This window comes from Lissotriton helveticus, chromosome 9 (genome assembly GCF_964261635.1).
Source record: "Lissotriton helveticus chromosome 9, aLisHel1.1, whole genome shotgun sequence".
Classification (NCBI taxonomy): domain Eukaryota; kingdom Metazoa; phylum Chordata; class Amphibia; order Caudata; family Salamandridae; genus Lissotriton; species Lissotriton helveticus.
Window position 1 is genome coordinate 259,077,612 of NC_136070.1, and position 19,182 is coordinate 259,096,793.

Below are 19,182 nucleotides of genomic sequence, written 5' to 3' on the forward strand. Positions count from 1 at the left end.
CACATCAAATACCAGGCAAAAAGTGGGGATGACCATGTCAAAAAGGAGCACTTTCCTACAAAATAAACATGGGGTAAAGGGTTAAGAGAAGAGATTTAGTGCACATAGTTTGGAGTTTGGACCACAGGGCAGAAGGTAAGAAAATAGGGAGAGTGAGGGATTGAAGAGAATAAAAGGGAGACTAATGTGAAAACAGCCATGGAGGCAACAGTAAAGAAAAAGTAGGCAGAGGTCATGAAAGATAAGAAAGGATAAATGAAAGGCAAGAAGCTGCAAGCAAAGGGACGAGGCACTGTGTGGACCTAGAACATGGCATAACTTGCGACTGACAACACATACCTGTTCCGATGGACAACCCACTACTGTTGGACCTGATTGTTTTTGAGTTCAGAACCTTTTCTGTTGTAAAGAAAACAAAGCAAAGTTCTTAATGGCAGTGTAAGTTCAATAAACCAGTATCAACATACTATTCATATATATCTTCAAATCCAATACACAAGTAGAGAAAAGGATGTTTGGACTGACTTTAAGTACACCTAAACTACACTGATCTACCGGTTCCTTAACTCATTGGTAAAAAGGGCACTCTAAATCCTCGCTTAAGTGCAAATCCCGTAAGGCACAGAAATGCAATTTTCCCTCATAAAGAGGTGTGCTCGCATCAACTACCAAATAGTCTTTGCCTCGGTCCGCCAATAGTACTTTTCCCAAAGTCCTGGATATTGGGCTTGCAGTTTCATGAGACAGAAAAAGTAATAGATTTGTTTTGTTAAATATTATTCAAAGTTCTTCTGTGATTATGTGTGTCTGTTTCACGCCTTCAGTCTTGTTGACGAGGAACTGGTATTCACCATGTGCTTTCCCAGTACCTGGATAATGGCCTAGAAGGTTTCTTATTTATGTCTAAGAGGAATATCCCTCACCCCTCTCAGACCAATACACTAATGGACTCTCCTCTTGAGAAGCACAAGATGCTAACCCTGGGTAGATTTTATAGTCAAGCAGGTGGAAGTCTATGTAAACTGGAAATAGATGAAATCCTAACAGACGTAATGAATGATTCCTCTAATCGTGAAATGGAAAGAATTATACTTAAGCACATACATTTATATTGGGAATTAAGTCCTTCAATCCATCTAATCAAATACAGACTGGCTGCTAGGTAAAGGCTGTTACTATTAATATCAATGCAACTGTGCAGTTGTCCAGACCCCCAGCGGAATGAAACTCAAAATGAAACAGTAGGGGAAAAAAGTGAGATAAAAGCCATATATTTTATGAACGTGTAATAAAAAAAAACAGACTTAAATATTAAACTTCTCAAATTCAGTCAAGATGGCCTGACTATGCATTTCCAATTGAGGGGACAAAAAGTGTGAGTTACTCTGCAGAGATCAAATCTGACAGAGGGACACTGACTCTTTCTGGTGGATAGTTTATATAACCTCAGATCCCTCACCTTGTGAATATCATAGACTAGATCTGGGAAACTCTAAAGCAGTGATCCTGGGTGTGGTAGATAGTGCTATGCGACTCTGTGTCGACCTCGTTTCCCTACAGAAGTGACGATCAGAGCAGCATTATCGCCACCCATGCACGCTTATGCAAGTTTATTTCGTAAGCTTATCTGCACCCTCGAATACGGAGCCCTTCAGTGAATTGGAAAATAGGAAGTTTTTACAAGGAAAGGAGACCATTCATTACATTGGTGAGGTGGGAGGGTGGTGAGGCATCTGCATTTAGATAGTGTATCCACCAGAAGGAATAGGTTACTTACCCTGTAAGCATCTATTTGTAGCGTGTGGTGTCACAGATTCATATGCTTAGCATTATCCTGCCATCTAGTGTTGGGCTCGGACAATTACAAGTTATTTTTCTTCGAAGAAGTCTTCGAGTCATGCATGCTTGGTTCCTTTGTTAGACTGATTTTGGCTCATCAGGTGAGCGTTAGAAAAGGAGCAATAAAGTGACAGATTAAAGAAACATGCATATAATTGTGAATGTGTAATTTACAGTACTAAATATATTACGAATTACAGAAACCAAAAGAACCCGGGGAAGAGGTGCATATGAATCTATGGCACTACACTACACTCTACTAATAGAAGCTTACAGGGTAAGTAACATTCCATTCGTAGCATGTGTTGGCCGTAGATAGATATGCTTAGCATGGAATGTAAAGCAGTGCTCTCCTTTGCAGAGGCTAGCGACTGGTTGAAATACTTGTTTGAAGAACAAGTTAGTTACCTTCGGTAACGATATATCTGTAACAAATATTAGTTAGTTAGATTTCTTACCTTAGAATAACCCCGAGGTGTCAGACTGGATCCGGAAAATTTTGCATAGCAGTACCCTTGCGCGTCGGTAGGCGTCGTCTGCGGCTCCGCGTCAGTCGTCGTTGGCGCTGGGATGACGTCTGAGTACTTAGACGCCGCCCTCGCGCGCGGACATCAGTTCTTATACACAGCTTTTCCGCGCCAGAAACGCAGAGCCATGATAAAAATCAACACTGGTGCCATGAAACTAGGGCCCTGAAAGGGATGATCTTAACCCTAGATATCGGTTCGCAGAACGGGGAGGATGGGTGGGGCGGTAAGGAATCCATCTAACTAATGTTTCTTACAGATATATTGTTACCGAAGGTAAGTAACTTGTTCATCTGAAAGAAACACGTTAGTTAGATTCCTTACCTTAGAATAGATACCCCAGCAATACCAACCCCGGTGGTGGGTCTGCGAACCAAGATCACACCAGAAAGTCCTGGAGAACAGAACGGCCAAAGAAGCCATCTCTACGGACTTGGCTGTCCAGGCAGTAGTGTCTAGCGAACGTGTGCAGCGAGGCCCATGACAGATGTCCTGCAAGGGGACTCCCCGACCCAGAGCAGTAGACGCCGCCATGGCCCGAGTGGAATGGGCCCTCAGCCCAACAGGAGGCTCCTTCTTCGCCAAGGAGTAGCAAATATTGATGCACAAGACGAACCACCGAGAGATGGTTCGTTTGTGCACCGCCCGTCCCTTCTTAGCACCCACGTAACCAACAAAGAGTTTGTCATCCACCCGGAATTGGCGTTTGCGATCCAGATAGTATGAGAGCGCACGTTTTGGGTCCAGACGGTGGAGCCTCTCTTCCTCTTTCGAGGGATGCGGAGGCGGAAAGAAGGTGGGCAAGGTGATGGACTGCCCGATGTGGAAGGCTGTGACTACCTTGGCAAGGAAAGAGGGTCGCGTCCGCAACACAACTTTGTCTGGATGGACAGAAAGGAAAGGAGGTTGTGAAGAAAGGTCCTGGAGCTCACTCACTCACTCTCCTGGCAGAGGTGACGGCAACCAGGAATGCAGTCTTAAGAGTGAGAAGACGAAGAGGACAGTTATTAAGTGGCTCAAAAGGAGCGCACATCAGATAAGTCAGAACAAGGTTCAAGTTCCACTGCGGCATCACGAAAGGAACAGGGGGAACATATGAGTGATGCCCTTCAAGAACCTATTTACAATTGAACAAAGAGGGCTGACCAGGTAGCCTTAAGAAGGCGGAAATGGCAGAGAGGTAGCCCTTAATAGTGCCCAGAGCAGAGCCCTGCTGGGCAAGAGAGAGAAGGAAGAGGAGAACCTCTGAAAGGGGGGCAGAGTGTGGATCCACAGCCTTTGCTGTGCACCATGCCACAAATTTGTTCCACCTGCAGGCGTATATCGATTTTGTGGAGGGACGCCTGGCTGCCAAAATTACATCGCAGACTTCAGGAGGCAAGTCAAATGGCCTCAACTGCCGCCACTCAATCTCCACGCATGGAGGTGGAGACTGGACAGGTGCGGGTGGAGGACCGTCCCCTGCTGCTGCGACAGAAGGTCCTCCTGAAGAGGCAGACGAATCGGGGGATCGACTGACATTCTGAGTACCTTGGGATACCAGTATCTTCGTGCCCAGTCCAGAGCCACAAGGATGACTTGGGCCTGGTCGCGCCTGATCTTCTTCAGCACTCTGGGCAGAAGTGGTATAGGCGGAAAGGCGTACAAAGGACCGCAACTCCACTCGCGCCGAAAAGCATCTCCAAGTGAGTGCCGCCTTGGAAATTCCAATGCGCAGAATGGATGACATTGCGCGTTCTCTTCTGTGGCGAATAGACCTAACCAAAGTTCTCCCCACTGCTGAAAGAGACCTTGCGCCACGTCCGAGTTCAGACGCCATTCGTGATCCATCATGCACAGACGGCTGAGTTCGTCCGCCCTGGCGTTCCGGGAACCTGCCAGGTGTTGAACCACCAAGGTCACGCCCTGATGTTCCAGCCACTGCCAGAGGCGCAGAGCCTCCTGGCATAGGGTCCACGACCCCACCCGCCCTGTTTGTTGGAGTACCACATGGCGGTGGTGTTGTCCGTGAACACCTGCACTACACTTCCCCGGACAGAGGGAAGGAATGCCTTCAGTGCAAGCCGGATCGCCCGCGGCTCCAGAAGGTTGATGTGGAGCCAGGACTCCGCCGGAGACCAGAGTTCTCTGATCTCCGCCTCTCCCATGTGGCCCCTCCCAGCCCAGGAGGGACGCATCCGTCACAACTACGTGCTCCGGTTGGGGAAGGAAGAGGGATCTGCCGTTGACCCAATCGCGGTCCGTGAGCCACCACTGCAACTGTCTCGCAGTGCCCTCCGAGATCCGGACATGGTCGGACAGGTTCCCATGATGCTGGGCCCACTGAAACTTCAGGTCCCACTGCAGAGCCCACATCCGCCACCTGGCCTCAGAAGCCGCAGCGTCAACCTGACCGAGACCTGGGATAAAGGCTGAAAGTTCGGAATCAGAGCCTGAATATCCCAAACCCGCTGTTCAGGAGGATAAACCCGAAACTGCGCCGAATCCAGAACCACTCCGATGAAGAGGAGCCTTTGAGAGGGACACAGGTGTGACTTCGGAACATTGATGGAAAACCCCAGCAAGTGCAGGAGGTCGGCCGTAGTCTGAAGGTGGCTGACGACTGTCTGGGGCGAGCCGCCTTCAACAACCAGTCGTCGAGGTAGGGGAAGACTGACACCCCTAACCTGCGCAGATGAGCTGCGACCACCGCCATCACTTTCGTGAACACCCGTGGGGCGCTGATAAGGCCAAAGGGGAGCACGGTGAACTGGAAGTGCTCGTGGCCTACCATGAACCGCAGGTAACGCCGGTGGGCCGGCAGGACGGGGATGTGGAAATACGCGTCCTGCAAGTCCAACGCTACCATCCAGTCTCCGGGGTCCAGGGCAGCCTAGACCTGAGCCAGAGTCAGCATCTACAACTTCTCCTTCCGGAGGAAGCCGTTGACGTTCCATAGGTCCAAGATAGGTGTGGGCCCCTTTGCCTTTCTTGGGAACCAGAAAGTAGTGGGAATAGCAACCACATCCTACTTCTGGCCCAGGAACGCACTCGATGACACCGTTGGCAGAGAGGGCCGACACTTCCTCTTGCAGAAGTCGCAAGTGATCCCCCGACACGCGGTGGTACTGTGGGGGCATGGCTGGAGGGGTCGCCTCGAAGGGGAGGGAGTAGCCCCTTCAGACGATTTGCAGCACCCACCTGTCCGAAGTGATGGTGCGCCAGGGGAGGAGGTGATGGCGGACCCTGCCCCCCACTGGCATCAAATGAGCCTGAAAGCTTGGAATAGTAGGGCTTTGAGGCGGATGCTGCGGGGTGGATGTGGACGGGCCGCGCCGTTGTCCCCTGGCACCGCCACGGCGGTTACCACGTCCGCCGCTGCGCTGGATGTTAGACTGCGGCTCGTGGCTGGCAGGACGTGAAGGGGCACGCCTTCCTTGGCCACGAAAGGAGCGAAAGGCAGACTGCTGCCGACGCTGGCCCGAGAGGCCCAAGGACTTGGCCGTAGCCCTGGAGTCCTTGAAGCGTTCAAGCGCATGATCTGCCTTGCCACCGAAGAGGTGGCTGCCATCAAACGGCATGTCCATGAGGGTTTTCTGGACATCGGCCGAGAAGTTGGCCGACCTCAGCCAGGCGTGGCGGCGAACCGCCACAGTCGTTGACATCGCCCTGCCCAGCGAGTCCGTGGTATCCAGCCCACATCGTATGGAATACCGAGCTGCGTCTCGTCCCTCCGCGAGGGCTTGGGCGAGCTTCGCCCGGGCCTCCTCCGGGCACTCTGGCAGCACGGCCGCAACCGTATCCCACAGAGAGTGGGTATAACGGCCCAAACGGCAAGCGGTGTTGACTGACCGCAACTCACAACAGAGGGATGAGAACAGTTTTTTACCAAACTGTTCATACCTTTTGGATTCCCGATCTGGGGGTGCAGTCGGGAATGCTGATTTTGGAAGTAGAGGCCTGGATAACCAGGCTCTCGGGGGTGGGGTGGGTGGACAGGAAGCTAGGGTCGCCTGGAGCTGGGGGGTGGAGCCTGGCGACGTTCCTATCTACAGGGGGGCCTGTAGCGGGCCTGGGCCAGGTGCCCAACAGTACGTCCAAGAGAGCCTCATTAAACGGCAGCAGAGGCTCCGGAGAGCCTGTCTGCGGTTTAAGGACGTCAGTGAGGATGTTAGACCTCACAGTAGCGACGGGGAGCGTAAGCGCCAAGGCCTTGGCTGCCCGCATCAGCACCACACTATAAGCAGCCCCCTCCTCCGTAGTCAGGGTAGGAGGGGAGACAAAGCCAGTGTCAGGGGAGGTATCTAGACCACTGGCCTCCCCTAGCTCCTCTGTCCAGTCCTGAAAGGACTGACACTCACGAGTCAGAGGGTCCCCAGACCCCTCCCAATCCCCCTCGTCCTCCATCTTCTGAAATTCAAGGTCAAAGGATGGAGCCGGATCAAAGAAGAAATGCTCTTTATCTCCTCCGGCGTCGCGTTCAGCCCAGGGACTAGTGGGTATGGAGCTGGTCACGGCGCCTGCGACTCGGTTGGAGCCGGTGTCGCCCGAACCCCGGGCCACGTCGTGAGAGCGTTGGGGGGAGTTGGAAGAGCGATGTCGTCTCTTCGACTTCTTGTGCCTCTTACCTGAGGACTTGGAGCCCGACGAATGGTGTCGACTCATCAAGCTTCGATGACTGTGGCCCCGTGACCGGTCGACCCCCTCCTGGACCAGGACCTTGAGCGGCGTGGGGCCGACTGCCGGAGCTCGAGGCGCTTACGGGACCGCTCCCGTCTAGCCTTCGACGTCAAGGCCCGGCAGTCGGGGCACGACCGGTCGTCGTGGTCGGCCCCAAGGCAATACAGGCACCGGTGGTGGGGATCGGTAACCGACATCAGTCCGGTGCAGTCGGTACAGGGTTTGAACCCGTGCATCCCTACCGGCACCGAGAATCGTGAAGACTCGACAAGAGATCAAAAATGATCACAAAAGTTTAGTCAAAAAGTGACTAAGGTACTGCTTTCTCCGGACCTGCGCTTGCTGGCGCGGAAAAAAGAAGAACTGACGTCAGCGCGCGAGGGCGGCGTCTAAGCACTCCGACGACGTCATCCCGGCGCCAACGACGCCGACGACAGACGCAGAGCGGCAGTCGACGCCTACCGATGCGCAAGGGTACTGCTCTGCAAAATTTTCCGGATCCAGTCTGACGCCTGGGGGTTATTCTAAGGTAAGGTATCTAACTAACGTGTTTCTTTCAGATATAATGTTTTAAGTACAGCTTGACCCACTCTTCCTTGTTGATGTGTGAATAAATCAACACAGCATTGTCTCGTAAATGTATGTGGGTTATTCCATGTTGCTGCTTTACAAATATCTTCTATAAGGATATTTCCTAGAACAGCCATAGCGGCTCCTTGTTTACGTGTGGCATGAGCCTGTTGGGGGGTACCGCAAGTACTTTTTTGGCTTTTTGATAACAAGTTTGAATGCATCTAACTATCCATTGAGCAATTCCTGCTTTGGATATAGGTGCACCCTGGTTAGGTTTGTTCAAAGCAACAAAATGCTGCTGCATTTTTAAAAAAGATTTTGTTCAATCAATGTATTTATTTATATTTATTTATTCACTCATTTGTATGGCGCGACAAATCATCCCCAGGGGGATCTCTCGGCGCCTGGGAAAGAAGTACACTGTTACAGAGGGCTCATTTAAAAAAGCCAGGTCTTAAGAAGCTTTTTAAAATGGCGGAGGTTAGTATAAGCGCGGATCTCATCTGGCAGGGTGTTCCCATGGGTGGGGGCTAAGTACGAAAATGCCGGACCAGCCAGCCTCACCTTTCTGATGCTCCGTACACAGAGTAGATTACGACTGCTGGATCTCAGCAGTCGTGTGGGATGGTACCGTTCAATCTTCTTCATCAGGTAGGCTGGCCCCATCCCATGGAGGGATTTAAAAAACAGACATAAAAGTTTAAAGATGGACCTCTTTCTGATCAGGAGCCAATGCAATTGGCGTAGGAGGGGTGAAGAGGGGGTCTGTGCCGGCTTGTTGAGGGCAAGATGGGCTGCCGTGTTTTGGACCACTTTTAGTTTGAAGTCAGGTCCTCTCTCATCCCGACCAGCAGTGAGTTGCCGTAATCCAGTCGACTAACCAAGAGCGACTGGATCAGAGTCTGTCTGGCCATAAACGGAATCCATGGAAAGATCCTTCTGAGCATTCGCATGGTTCCAAAAGAAGTGCCTGCCACCGATTTTTCCTGCTTTTCCGTTGATATAATGTTATCAATTTTTATATGGTTTCAAACCCACAGTTCCTGATGATTGAGGCTAGGGGAGCCACATATATGTTAAACAACGTGGGGCTCAGGACCAAGCCCTGTGATACTCCCTTATCCACAATGGTGGTATGAGATACGAATGACCCCAGCTGGACACATTGTGTTCTACCCTCCAGAAAGCTCTGGATCCAATTGAAGGCCCCGCCTCCGACACCAATCTCTCATAACCGGTCCAAAAGGATCTTGTGAGAGATTGTGTCAAAGGCCGCCGACAGATCCAGCAGAACCAACATGACGGGATGTCCCTATCCAGGGACATCCTTAAGTTATCTGTAACCTCCAGCAGTGCGGCCTCTGTACTATGCGAGGTACGGAAGCCTGACTGGGAGGTATCCAGTATGCTGTTCCGTTCCAGATACTGGGAGAGATGCCGATTGACTAATACCTCCATGATTTTAGCGCAACAAGGGAGGAGAGACATGGGTCTAAAATTCTGAAGATCGGTGGTCAGCTAAGGGCTTATTGAGCAGGGGTTTTATGTGCGCACTTTTCCATTTGCGATGTACAGTGGAGGTGGCCAGCGAGATGTTACAAACTTACGCAAGAGCCTCAGCAAGGACAGGGGAGAGAGCTGACATAACAGAAGGGGGCACCAATTCTGATGTAGAACATGATAGCCCTTTTAGCATCTAATATATATATAGGGCTCTCTCTGCTCCTGAGTCTGGGTTAGGAAAGAACCCTGGTGGCTATTTGGTCTGGCTTATATGAAAGGATGAGACCCCTTGGGTAGAAATTTTGGATCAGTCCGTAGAACTAATTTGTTTGGGAACATTTTATAGAAAGGTTCTTGCAGAGTAAGTACTTGTAATTCACTTATCCTTCTGTGAGAAGAGATTGCCACTAGAAGAGATTGCCACTAGAAAGGCAACTTTCCATGTTAGAATTTGGAGTGGACATGAATGAAGTGGTTCGAATGGTGGCCCCATAAGCCTGGTAAGGCAATGTTTAGGTTCCAGGACGGGGCTGGTGGAGTGAAAGGGGGGATGACTCTTGAGTCCTTCCATGAATGCTTTGATTATTGGTATTTTAAACAGGGACATATATTGCCGGTTTTTCATGTGGGCAGCTAGTGCTGCTAAGTGTAATCCGATAGATATGTATGCAAGCCCTGTTTACTGCAGATGGAAAATAAAGCCTATAATGTCTTGTACTGTAGGTGCTAAAGGCTGAATCTGCTTACTTGTACAATAATGTACAAAACGTTTCCATTTTGCAGCGTAATATGCTGCAGTTGTAGGCCTACAAGCTTGTTTAAGGATGTCAATACATTCTTGTGGTAATTTTAGATGCCAAAACTCTAGTATTTCAGGAGCCACATTGCTAAATTTAGCTGATTGGGATGCATTACTCATCCTTGATCCTGAGTTAGTAGATTTGGCAAAAGAGCTAGTTTCTTGTGTGGCACTAAAGATAGTTGCAGTAGGGTTGTGAACCATGCCTGCTGTTCCCATGTTGGGGCTCATAGGATTAGTGTTAGAGACGTTTATGTTAACTTCTAAACCACATGTGGAATCAGTGGGAGAGAACGAAAATACTCCTGATCAATTAATCCATCGGGCATTGCCCCTGGATTGAGGGTGGTGGAACCTGCAAGCTGTGTTCCCCATCTTTTGAAGGAAGAGTGGAGTAGTTGTAAATTAATCTCCCACTAGTGTACCTGCTGAGTATATCTGTGAAGTGGTTGTCCACACCAGGGAGGTATTCTGCTAGGAGGTGGATTTTGTGATAGACTGCCTAGTGCCAGATACACTCTGGTCGGAGGGATAGCTGGGAGGAGTGAATTTGTATCAGCAGTCAACATATGCTTCATGGTGGATACAGGGCAGGCAGCAGCTTTAATCCTTTTGGACTTATCCGCAGCCTTTGACAACATATCGCTGACCCTGCTTGTTGAACAGCTGCAGGAACTGGAGGTCACAAACCTAGTGCTTGGCATCTTTTGAGTGATAGATGGCAAAATCCCTTGGAGCTGTAGTGACCATGACGGCTAGCACCTTGAACCTTTATTACCAACGTATAGTTTGCTTTTTTTTAGCTGGTTTTAATTGGCATTCATTTCATTTGGACCCCAATTCTTGTTGACCAGATATTTGAAAAAACTCGGATATAACAGAACGTCGCGTCACATGGTGAGATCGGTATTGTTGTAACCTTTCGTAGTAGCTCTCTCGTTACGAGCTCGTTATCAGCTTCTTTCCTTTTCCATCAGGTTCCCGCCAAATGATTTTGAATTCATGGTAGAGGTAAAAGAAAGCAGTTTCACAGGGCTTCCACTGGAAGGGCATATGTACCTGGATATTAACATTAGTGTTTTATTTGTCAGGAGCATTTTTAATCTTATTTTTGGAACCTCGCAGAACGCTTTCTCGTCACCTGAGGTACAGTCACTCAGCTCACCTTGGTTTATACACTTTGTTTATTGTCATTGGTTTTCACCACTGAATTCATTTTGTTGATCGTTTTATTTGATTTTATTCTGCAGGTCACAGGGGTTTTCAACTTGTGACGTTTACTTTCGGAATTACGGCGTTGGGTGCTGATCACGATACTTCCATAATCTTGTCCACAGGGTGTTTCACCATACAGGGTTAGGGCCTGATCTTTGTGTTGGCGCACAGTGATACATTACAGAATTATTTGTAATTGAAGCGCACACCATATGATATCGCATAGAGTTGTGATTTTGGTTCTTTTGTGTTCCGGCAGGAGGCCGCTTCAAGAAACAGGGTTTTTTTCACCCGATCCCCCAAAGAAGGGTTTTCACCAGAAATGCATTTGGGGCTGAAAAGAGTAACGAGAAATATATGCTCATGTAATAGAGCCAAACTTATGTCATTACATTCAGATGTAATTGTCTGCCACTCAAAGGAAATTGCTGACCCTGCTTCCTACCAGATGGCTATGTGCAGCTAAGGGTGCACTAAGAATGCTTTGAAGTTTCCTGCCAGAGGGATGGAGGGTTGGGACGTACACTGCCACTGATGTGGCAGTGTACGTTGTCTGTTGGGCATGGTCTGTTGGGCCATGGCCGTGACTTTGCAAGGGCTGGGAGGCCTGTTGAGTGGGTGGAGGGCCGGACGCTGTTGATACGCCAAGCTTCTGGGATATCCCAGAAAAGGGAAAAACTGTTGGGAGGGATTGCTGGACTGGTGGCAAAAAACTCAGAGTTTCGAGGCTCAGCTCTACTTAAAAACCTCCAAGGCACAGTCCTTTCCGCCAAACAGGCTGGTCCGTTGAACGGCATGTCCATTAAGGATGTATGAATGTCCCTGGAAAAGCCTGTAGAACTCATCCATGTATGGTGCTGAAGCACCAAACTTGTCCCAATAGTCGTTAATAGATTTCCAGTCTTGGCCAGAGGATGTCTAACTTGGCCGCACCATGGCTGTCCTGAATGGTTTCCTTCAAAAAAGCCTGTAAGTCTACTGGGAATGACAGTAAGATCTCACCAACCATGTGGCAAAATGAATAGAACGCCCAATGAGGCAGCTGGCTCGGAGTGATCATAGTAGGGAGGTGGAGGTCAAGGACTTCAGCAGTTCTCCTAGTCACAGTGGCAAAAGTAGAACTTACTTCTGCAGCTGGTCCAGAGGGGAAAATCAACCCAGTATTGGGTGAGGTATCCAACCCAGTGGCCTCTGGGAGGTCCATGTACCAATTGTTGTCTTCATAACGCAGGGCAAACGGTTCACCATCCCCTCAATTGTTGTTGCTATAAGGCTAGCTCTGGTGGAATCCAAGACAAAAAGTTGGTGTAGTGTCTGTGTGCGACTGCACAGTAATGAATTAGTGTCGGAGTCAGGGGAATTGAGCATTGGCTGAGCCACATCGGGATCTGGTTGTCGCCTTAGTCCGGAAAAAAATCGGCTCGGTGTCTGATACCAGGATAGATAGCGCGTTCTCCGGTGTTGGCACAAAGGACTGGTGAGGATTTTGGTCAAAGATAAGAAGTCGGCACCGATGACATTGCGGGGACCTAAAGCGGATTCAAGTGGCACAGATGGCACAGAGAATGAATCCGCCAATAGTACCGGACTGGGGGCCCCTGTGGATCCTCAGAGCCCTAAGGCACACCAGAAGTGTTCCAAAGATGTGCAACATGGCCTCTAGAATGGCTTCGACCTGCTGAGGTATCACCGATGGACACAGAAAATTGGGTTGCATTGGGACCAAAGTTGGAATGGACTCCTCAGTGGAACAGTAGCAAGACATGAAGGCAAGGCGATACCCTAATGCCTTCTCTAGAGAATAACAGTGGCGGGAAGGGACAGAGTGCCGCTGGGACTGTTTATGTTTTCTATTGGACTTACCCGAAGACTCTGGCAGCAAATTATGTGGAAAATACTCCAGGAGCACTCTCGACTTTGAACTGGAGCTGGACCTGTATGAAGCCTTGCCGTGCTTTACACATGGAGCTTTGCTTCGTGTTCACCAATGGCCGCCGCATTAATTTGGGCACAGATGTCACAGGCCTAGAGTCGTGCGGCAAACACCAGAGACACATCTCGAGGGTATCTGTCACAGACATCTGTATGCGACACTCCCTACCAGGGCTAAATCCTGTTTTCTTAGGGAGTAACATGTTCCCTTGCACACTGGAAAACTTTTGAGGAAAAAAAACTTCAGAGTGAAGAAAAAAAGAGAAGCATAACTCTGGATCCATCTCTGAACACGCAGAAAGAAAGGAACTGGCGTCAGCGTGCATGTGTGGCACTTCTAGAGCGGAATATGGTCAACACAGCACCACCTACCGGCACAGAGTATGACTGCTTTAGAGTTTTTCAGGTCCAGTCTGGCATCTGGGGATATTCACAAGGTGAGGAATCTGTGGTCAGAAGTATCCATCAGAAGAGCAGAATAAAATTCATGTGAAACTTTTAGCATCATCTTTCAACTACAATGCCACATTAAAAAATAAAAAAATTAATTCACATTTGCCTTTGTCCAGACGTTTTTGCTTTAGACTAGTGGTTCTAAGCAATATATGTGAATTGGTGAATTTCCAAAACTCTCACAGGTATTGTGCATTTTCTAATTCACAAAGCGGGAACTACGAACACAGAATATTAGGAAAGCAAAATAGGCTCTTCTCAATCTTGGAGATGCCCTGGGCAATCCAGACCTAAATCTGTGTTGAAAAACATGTTTCCATTGGGAGCCTTTGACAGGTTCAATGAATTCTTAATTTCTAAGAAGCACTGACTCAGCTTTAAGAAAGAGTACATGATGCCCAGCGATCATTAGTGTTAAATACAACATATTTTTACTTTTTGGATTACTCAGAGGAATGAAATAACAGGCGTACCCAGTCACTCCCAGAATACAGATGCAATAATGCAAAACAGAAAATCAATACAAAGAAAATCACTCCTCCTAAAAACAAAGCCCACGACAACATAGGGAATGCACTGATGTTACACAAACACAGTAGCATATCATAATTTTGAATGAGCAGGTCTCGCACTTTGCAGATACCCATTATACAGATTATCTACAAGACTTATTAACAAAGTCACGTTTTCAGCAATGCATTTTACACTAGTCACTACCACCCACGAAGGGTACTTTTGTGATCGCAACAATGACTAGCAGCATGCAGAAATTAAATGCAACTGGTCATAATTGTTCATCATGTTCCTCTTTGCTTGAACAACTGTTTCACTCGGCACTTCAGTCTTCTAGTCCTTGCTTTAAATCAACGTCAATCTCTACTACATTTGTACTCACCCACAATGAGAATAGTATGCCAGCCATGGCAGGACAGGTCTGGCACATGATGCAGTGAGCCAAAGATGGGTCGTGGCCAGGAGGTACAGATATCAGACCCATGAGGCCTTTCGGTTGGTGTCATTGCCAGGCGACCATTTCCTCCATTACCCCAGGCAAAGATATGATTATCTGTGAAAGGAAAGTCATGGGTGGAGGTGTTTTGAGTCCCTCAGACAATAGAGCATGGTCAACATTATGATCATACACTTACACAACAAATAAACAAAAGATGCAGAGAGGTATAAACATACCAGTACTGAGACTAAATACAGTAACAAGGATACAGACCAGTACTGCGTAGTAGAAGGATAAACGAGCTGAAGTCTTGCAGTAAGGAACAGTGTTTTCCCTGTAGAATTATCACTTCGAAATAGACTGTTCTGGAGTCTCCAACACTGGAGAGACCCCAGAACACATTGTTTTAAATCCTTTCTAGTTGTCCAAATGATGAGAACGCAACATAGCCCAAACATAAAAATAACAAAATAAAGAATACATTGTATTTTGGAGATGATTTCAACTATAATTCCACCTAAAAAAAATCACTAAGTTCAAGTTCAGTAATTTGTATAGCGCACTACTCACCCAGAGGGTCTCAAGGCACTACAAACCTAGTTCCATAAGATGTAGATATAAATTATTAAAAAGAAGTTGGCACATGCTGTAAGGCAATAACATAACTAACACAAAATCAGCGCTACAATCAAATAGTAAAATTGCATCGTAATTATGTGTCAGGATATTTTAATAATGGTGAAAGTCTTCAGCCACACTAAACTTAGGATGTGACGGCTGCGGGTGGTGTGTGTGTGGGGAATGCACTTTGGTAATCTTATGAGAGTTCTCCTGCCCTACGGCACCTGAGATTATGATCCCTCCCTCACAGGAACTCTACAGCACCCTAGCAAACCACTTCCAAAACAAGATATCCGCCATCTACAAGAACTTTGAGCCCCAACCCACTGACCTCCACATCCTCCCCGCTCCAACAGAAGCCTCGCCTGATCAGCCACTCCCTGCTTGGGAACAGTTCACCATGCAGACCACCACAGACATCTTGAACTCCATCCACTCTGGAGCACCCACGGACCCCTGCCCCCACCACCTCTTCAACCTCGATAGCAGGAAAATCAGCCACCAACTTATCACCATCCTCAACGCATCCATCACCACAGCCACCTTTCCCGACACATGGAGATAAGCAGCAGTCAGACCCCTCTTCAAGAAACCCACCGCTGACCCCACTGAACTCCAGAACTACCAACCCATCTCGCTTCTCCCTTTCTCCGCCAAAGTCCTCGAGAAGCCCATCAACCAGCATCTCACCAAATATGGTTTCCGTGCCAACCACAGCACTGAGACAGCCCTAATAGCTGCTTCGGACATCAGCACCCTCCACAATAGAGGAGAATTAGAAGCCCTGATCCTCCTCGACCTCACCGCAGTGTTTGACACCGTATCCCACCACGCACTCATTAAGAGACTGCACCACATCGGAACCCAGACGATGCACACAGATGGACAACAAACCACCTCAGGGGATGAACCCGGAGAATCCACCTACCTCCATTCCCATTAGAACGCAATAGCACCATGTGCGGCATCCATCAAGGTTTGTCCCTCAGCCCCACCCTCTTCAATGTCTACATGACACCCCTAGCCGACAGTGAGGACCCACAACTGCACCAGCATATCCTACACCAACGACATTCAGCTCATCGCCTAGCTCTCAGCAGACCCAACGACGATGAAGACCAACTTCTACAACTGAATGAAGAACGTTTCCAACTGGATGAACACCAACAGTCTTAAGCTCACCACACGCAAAACCAAAGAGCTAATAGTTGGGTACAACGACTCCCCATGGAACAACATGGATTAGTTACTTACCTGTAATCCTAGTTCTCTTCCAGGGGTATCCTCAAAGTCATTAGCATTAGAATATTCCCGCCCATGTGCGGGACCCCGGAAACACTATATTATATGTGCCCCACATATATATATATACACTCATATATAATATATATACATACATATATATATATATATATATATATATACATATACATATATATATACATATATATACACATATATACACATATATATATATATATATATATATATATATATATATATATATATATATATATATATATATAACATGCAATAGCAGCCAAATAAATAACAGAGCTGAAATATGCTGAAAAGAATTTCCACCATACATGAGTAATAAGCATTAGAAAACATGAGAAAAACAACACAAAGTTTGTTTTAGAAACTGCTTTAATGCTCAGAAAGCAGCAGAAATTCTCATAACTCCCTGGAAGCATAGAAAGCTCCCAGGCTGCATTGCAAACACACAGTCTAAAAAGACTGAAAAGCTAACCTGTAGCTACATAGCAATAAACTGACACCGTGCCTTTAAGGCACCCATGACCCCCAGTATCCCATCATGCCTCAGGGGTGACAGTTAGGTCAGTTGTTCTTTTCGGAGACTGAAAATAAACCCAGTAACAGATAGGTTAACAATATCTCCTTATTAAAGAACGTCCTTTGCCCGGGGAGGCGGGAGGGTTGCTTATGACTTTGATGAGGATACCCCTGGAAGAGAACTAGGATTACAGGTAAGTAACTAATCCTTCTCTTCCAGGGGATCCTCATCAATAGTCATAAGCATTAGAATAGAATAGCGAGCCTCACCTCATCCCTGCGGGCAAAGGGGTAACAATACAGTAATAACCATATTGAGCCTAGTAACTACTAAGCTTGTACAGGCCGTAGGCTACCCAAATAGATTCCTCAAAGAGGCTTGTCCTACTTGAGTATCGGCCCTGGAATCAGACTCGAGACAGTAGTGTCTCGTGAAGGTATGAACTGATTTCCAAGTCGCAGCCTTGCAAATCTCCGACATTGGAATGTCGTGCAAGAAGGCTACTGTAGCGGCCTTCCCTCTAGTGGAATGCGCTTTGGGTGACTGCAACAAAGGCTTGCCTGCAAGCTGATAAGCCAATTTAATGCTAGAGACAATCCATCTCGCGATGGACCTCTTGGCCGCTGGAAAACCTGTTCGCATCGAACCATAGTTCACAAACAGTTGATCCGTTTTCCTAATCCCTTTGGTCATTTCCAAATAGAACTTGAGCACTCTCTTAAGATCTAAGGAGTGAAGTGACCGCTCGGCTGGGGTCGTAGGATTTGGAAAAAACGAAGGGAGGGAAATGGACTGATTTATATGAAAATCAGAAATAACTTGAGGTAAGAAAGCCGGATGAGCCCTTAGGACTACCCTATTGTGATGCAAGACAGTATAAGGTTCTTTCGCACAGAGAGCTTGAATCTCGCTGACTCTGCGAGCAGAGGTGATAGCCACCAAAAAGGCCGCCTTCCAAGAGAGATGTTGTAAAGAGGCCTTGTGGATGGGCTCAAAAGGCGGTGACATTAACCTGGATAGAACCAGGTTCAATTCCCATAGAGGAGAAGGATTTCGCACAGGGGGATACACTTTTTTCAACCCCTGGAGGAAGTCCTTAACCACTGGAACCTGAAAGAAAGAAACCTGATCAGGTGATTTTCTGTATGCTACTAGGGCTGACAAATGCACCCTAATAGAAGCGTATTTTAAACCAGCAGTCGCTAGGGAAAGGAGGTATGGCAAGATGACATCCTCCTGTCCTGTAGTCGGATCAAGGTGATGATCCCTACACCATAAGAAAAACCTCTTCCACTTGAACGCATAGGACGCTCTCGTGGAAGGTCTCTTAGCCTCCTTTAAAATGTTCATGCACTCAGGAGGCAAGTTCAAATGTCCGTATTGCAGGACCTCAGGAGCCATGCTGTTAGGTTCAGTGAAGGGAGGTTGGGATGCATTATCCTCCCGTTCATCTTGCTCAACAGGTCCGGCCTGCAAGGGAGTCAGTCTGTGTGGACACACAGACAGATGTAGAAGATCCGGGTACCACCACTGCCGCGGCCAATCCGGAGCTATCAGGATCATGTCCATGTTCGACCTGCAGAGCTTGGAAACTACTCTCGGAATCAGAGCCAGGGGAGGAAACGCGTAAGCGAATGTCCCTGACCAATCCATCAGTAGAGCATTCCCCTGAGTCCCTGGCCGGTGGAACCTGGACGCGAAGGCGTGGCATTTGGAGTTTTCGTCGTCTGCGAACAAATCTATAGTTGGACGACCCCAGCAACGAAAAAGCTCTTCTACGACTTCGTTGTTTAGCACCCAGTCTGGCTGATCTTCGAAGTGTCTGCTGAGTGCGTCTGCTTTTACGTTCAACTCGCCTGGAAGGTGCACTGCCACTACCATGAGGCCTCGAGAGAGGAGCCAAAGCCAGATTGCCTGAGCCTCTCGAGAAAGAGGGCGAGACCTTGTGCCTCCTTGCTTGTTCAGATAGAACATGGTGGTTGTATTGTCCGTCTGAACTAGGACTGAGTTGGACTCTATCGCGGGGAAAAAAGCTTTGAGAGCCAGGAATACCGCTCTGAGTTCCAGCATATTGATGTGGTATGTCTGCTCCTGCGCAGACCACTGGCCTTGAATTTGAAGCGGACCCATGTGCGCTCCCCAACCTTGTAGAGAGGCATCCGTCACTATCGATTGGGTTGGAAGAGGCTGGTGAAAACAAACCCCCACCAGCAAATTCTTTCTCCGTGTCCACCATTTGATGGAATCTTTCGTCGCTTGGGAGAGCCTGATGCAATCCTCCCAAAGACCTGTCGCCTGGTCCCATTGATCC

The 19,182-nt window shown here is 48.1% G+C and overlaps 1 protein-coding gene across 2 annotated transcripts in view; it reads right to left on the reverse strand.

Moving 5' to 3' along the window:
* NEK9 (NIMA related kinase 9) overlaps positions 1–19,182 on the reverse strand; it is a 245,752-nt gene that overhangs the window by 25,684 nt on the left and 200,886 nt on the right. For both annotated transcript variants that reach the window (XM_078659920.1, XM_078659921.1), the window contains 2 exons: positions 14,396–14,566; positions 340–399 (listed from right to left, as the gene is read on the reverse strand). In XM_078659920.1, coding sequence (XP_078516046.1) covers positions 340–399; positions 14,396–14,566 — 231 coding nt within the window. The remainder of the gene's footprint in view (positions 1–339; positions 400–14,395; positions 14,567–19,182) is intronic.